The 3,316-nt window shown below is 28.3% G+C and overlaps 1 protein-coding gene across 2 annotated transcripts; it reads left to right on the top strand.

Annotated features, from left to right (window-relative positions):
• Nucleotides 1-577: 577 nt before the first annotated feature.
• Nucleotides 578-2,542, top strand: Spase22-23 (Signal peptidase complex subunit Spase22-23). Of its 2 annotated transcripts, none has more exons than XM_014425460.2 (2): nucleotides 578-717; nucleotides 794-2,542. In XM_014425460.2, the coding sequence occupies exon 2, from the start codon at nucleotides 875-877 to the stop codon at nucleotides 1,412-1,414; it is 540 nt and encodes a 179-aa protein (XP_014280946.1). In that variant the 5' UTR covers nucleotides 578-717; nucleotides 794-874; the 3' UTR covers nucleotides 1,415-2,542. The 2 variants fall into 2 exon arrangements, with proteins under 2 accessions (XP_014280946.1, XP_014280947.1); XM_014425461.2 differs by having other exon boundaries at nucleotides 585-713.
• The last annotated feature ends 774 nt before the right edge of the window (nucleotides 2,543-3,316 follow it).

Raw genomic sequence — 3,316 nt, 5'->3', positions numbered from 1 at the left:
GAGAGGAAGAAAAATATGTAACAATAATAGATAATAAAGAAGCAAATTATAAGTAAGTGTACAAAACTTATAACGCGGGCAGGAAAAAAGGATAAAAGAGGAGTAAATAAGAGGAAAGAGTAAAATAAGATAAAAGTAAAATAAGAGGAAAGAGTAAAATAAAGAAAGGGGAAAGAAAACAAAAAACATGAAAACCAACCTGCTTGCTGAAAAGCTGAGCACCTAATGAATGATATATCAATAGAATTTTCTAACAGTTTTTCTAAAATTTTAATATCAAACTAATGCTTCCCTTGAAACTGTGTAATGATTAAATTTCAGTTTCTGAGTGCAGTCCTAAACTGAGGAATATTTGAAAACTTCCAACGTCAATCGGAACAGGCTACGTGTCCTTATCAGAACTAAATAAACTACTAATCGATATTTTTTTCAATAATTAATAAAACTCTTTATTCATATTCAGTTCTGAGCTTTATTTTCTGTTAGGTTTTATTAAGCGATTTATTTAATATTTTTATATACCTAAAATGTATTGTTAAATCGTTTACTTCGTAATATTGCAGGGATTGATTTTATCTTTCATATCGATAGTATTGCCAGATTGAACTAACCTTACCGGCCTTCTGCCACAACTTATGTTTGCTCAGTAAGAGTTGTAAATTTCTTGTTTAAGTGCACTTTTCTATTTCTTATAAATATTTATCTATGCTTAAGTTAGTAAGTGTTCTTGATATCTTAAAAAGATTCTTATGACCCACAATTGTCTGTGTCTTAATAATTAATTATTTTTTAGGTTTTGTGTTAAGTTTTGAAGTGAGATATTGCTGTTGACCCGGATTAGTGTATGATTGACTGAAGTCGAAGATATCACGAAATGCATTCTCTACTAAGCAGGGGGAATGCACTGGTTGCATATACTTTAAGCCTTTTGGCTTGCCTCACATTTATGTGTTTTTTGTCGACTCTGTTCGTCGATTATAGAAGTAGTGCTGCTATAAATACTGTTAAAGTTGTGGTTAAAAATGTACCTGATTATAGTGCTTCAAGGGAGAAATGTGATTTGGGATTCTTAACATTTGACCTGCAAGCCAACCTTACTAATGTTTTCAACTGGAATGTTAAACAGCTGTTTTTGTACCTTACAGCAGAATATTCTTCTGAAAAGAATTCCCTCAGTCAGGTTGTTCTATGGGATAAGATCATACTACGAGGTGAAAATGCCATTCTTGATTTCAAGAGTATGAATCCAAAGTATTATTTCTGGGATGATGGAAATGGACTTCGAAATAACTCCCATGTCACATTAACACTTTCTTACAATATTATTCCAAATTCAGGTTTGCTTCCGAATATTGCGGCTACTGGACAACATATATTTCAGTTTCCTAGTGAATATACTGCATCTCGTGTTTAACATTCATTATGATTATAAAACTTTTTTTATAGACAACTTTATAAGTTGTACTGGTGTTGATTGCAGTGTTAGAAGATATTTCAACATACAAATCTTTGTAATTAATTGGCTCTTAGGATGGTGTATGGTATGTCACTATCTTTATTTGCGAATTAATTTTGCAAAATATAATGCTCTGTGGGATATTAGCCGATATAATTGAAAATATTAAACATCAAAGTTATCATTGAATAAGAAAACCTGTTATCACTTATCATTAAAGTAGATCTTTTCATGGGTCTTGTAGAGGGACCACTTACTTTTTTAAATTCTCTTAAGAATGTAATTTTTATTTAATTCTGTCAAAGATCAGATTTTTCACTCTGGCATTATTCTATAATAGTCTTGATTTTGTTTTTTTCTTTTAAAAAATAGCTATATTTGCTTATTACTGTTCTAATTTGAATTCAGTTGTATTAATATCTCATTTCTTATTACTTTTAATATTCACCTTTTGTCATATTCAATGCAACTTTATTTACTGAACCTAATTAATATAAATATTTTCATTTTTATCTTCTTGTTAAGAAGAGTGCCTTTCACAGTGTTGTATATAAGCTATTTAGTATGACAATTTGAATCATCACACTGAAAGTCGATAAATTAACGATATACTATGAATAAAAAGTCTCTTAAAGTATCTCATAGAGCTACCAAATATATTATATCCATCTTCCATTTGTCTGAGCTGTTTAGCTCAGTTCTGTTTTTACTTTTACTTATTTACATGAGTATTCATTTGTGATAATAAATCAATTTTATTTAAAAGTGTTGTTCGATATTTTGTTATTTGTATCAATTTTTTTAATTTTGTTTAAGTAATAGTTATTTGTAATTATTTTGAAATAAAAAATACAATGAGAGATGCATGTATGTTTGAACCTATTAAATAAAGTATAAGATATAATCAGTTATGGAAGAAGTTACCTGAATACCTATAATTATCACTTAAGCATATGTTATTTTCAAAATTGTCATTTGGATTTATCTGTTCATCTACTAGGTTTTTCCAGTTTATTACTTTAATTTTGAGATAATAATCTTTTGTACTGAAACATTAAGTAAAATATATTTTAATTTTTTCTTCCATTTTAGACACTTTTATTTGTTCCTAACTAGATAATGTACATTGTAATTCATAGGATCATACTTGTTCTGATAGTCTAGGAAATATTAAGTTGAGGCATAGTAATGACAATACTTTTTATTCTACCATTGCTTCACACCTCTCTGGGCATTTAGGATTTTTCAGTTGTATAAGTAGTTTAAAACATTTTATTTCTACATGCCAAAAAAAGTTATTACAAATATTATTTCTAGCTAAGAATACAACAGGTACATTTATTTTTATGTTATTTTGAAACTTAAGTCTGGAAAATACTTCTGTTAATACTATCTTGAACTTATGTATTATTCTTAATATTTTGTTTGAAGGAGTTTTCTTAAGTATTGAAAGCTGGGCTTGGTCGCTTAGACGTAAAGAAATGTATCACGGATGTTCTGTAATGTAAATAGGGTGAATTGAACAAGCTGAATATTTTTGTATTTTTTTCTGGAATAGTCATTGACACTAATTAGTTTAACTGTGTAAAGCAATCAGGAATGTTACAAGTTCTTAAAAGTATTGATGTTCTGTTGGATTTTCATTTAAAAATAATTTTCTGGACCAGGTAAAGTAAAAAAAATATACTCCTCCGAAAATTTTTGGATTTGTCTCTTTTACATGATAGCTACGCTATATATAATTTATTTATTCGTGACATTTTCAGCAGAAGTGGCGGTAAGTCTGTATGTATAAAAAAAAAAAAAGTAAATATATTAATTTTTCCAGTGTATTAGCTAAAAATTAAAATTGATTGCAAA

Source organism: Halyomorpha halys, unplaced genomic scaffold, assembly GCF_000696795.3.
Source record: "Halyomorpha halys isolate HHAL.00 unplaced genomic scaffold, Hhal_1.1 Scaffold516.1, whole genome shotgun sequence".
In the NCBI taxonomy this organism is placed as follows: domain Eukaryota; kingdom Metazoa; phylum Arthropoda; class Insecta; order Hemiptera; family Pentatomidae; genus Halyomorpha; species Halyomorpha halys.
Note: the sequence above shows the minus strand (reverse complement) of the source record. Positions and strands in the feature narration are given on the sequence as shown.

Excerpts from the sequence above, each read along its gene's own strand:
- Spase22-23 (XM_014425460.2), top strand. The coding sequence starts at position 875 with ATGCATTCTCTACTAAGCAGGGGGAATGCACTGGTTGCATATACTTTA.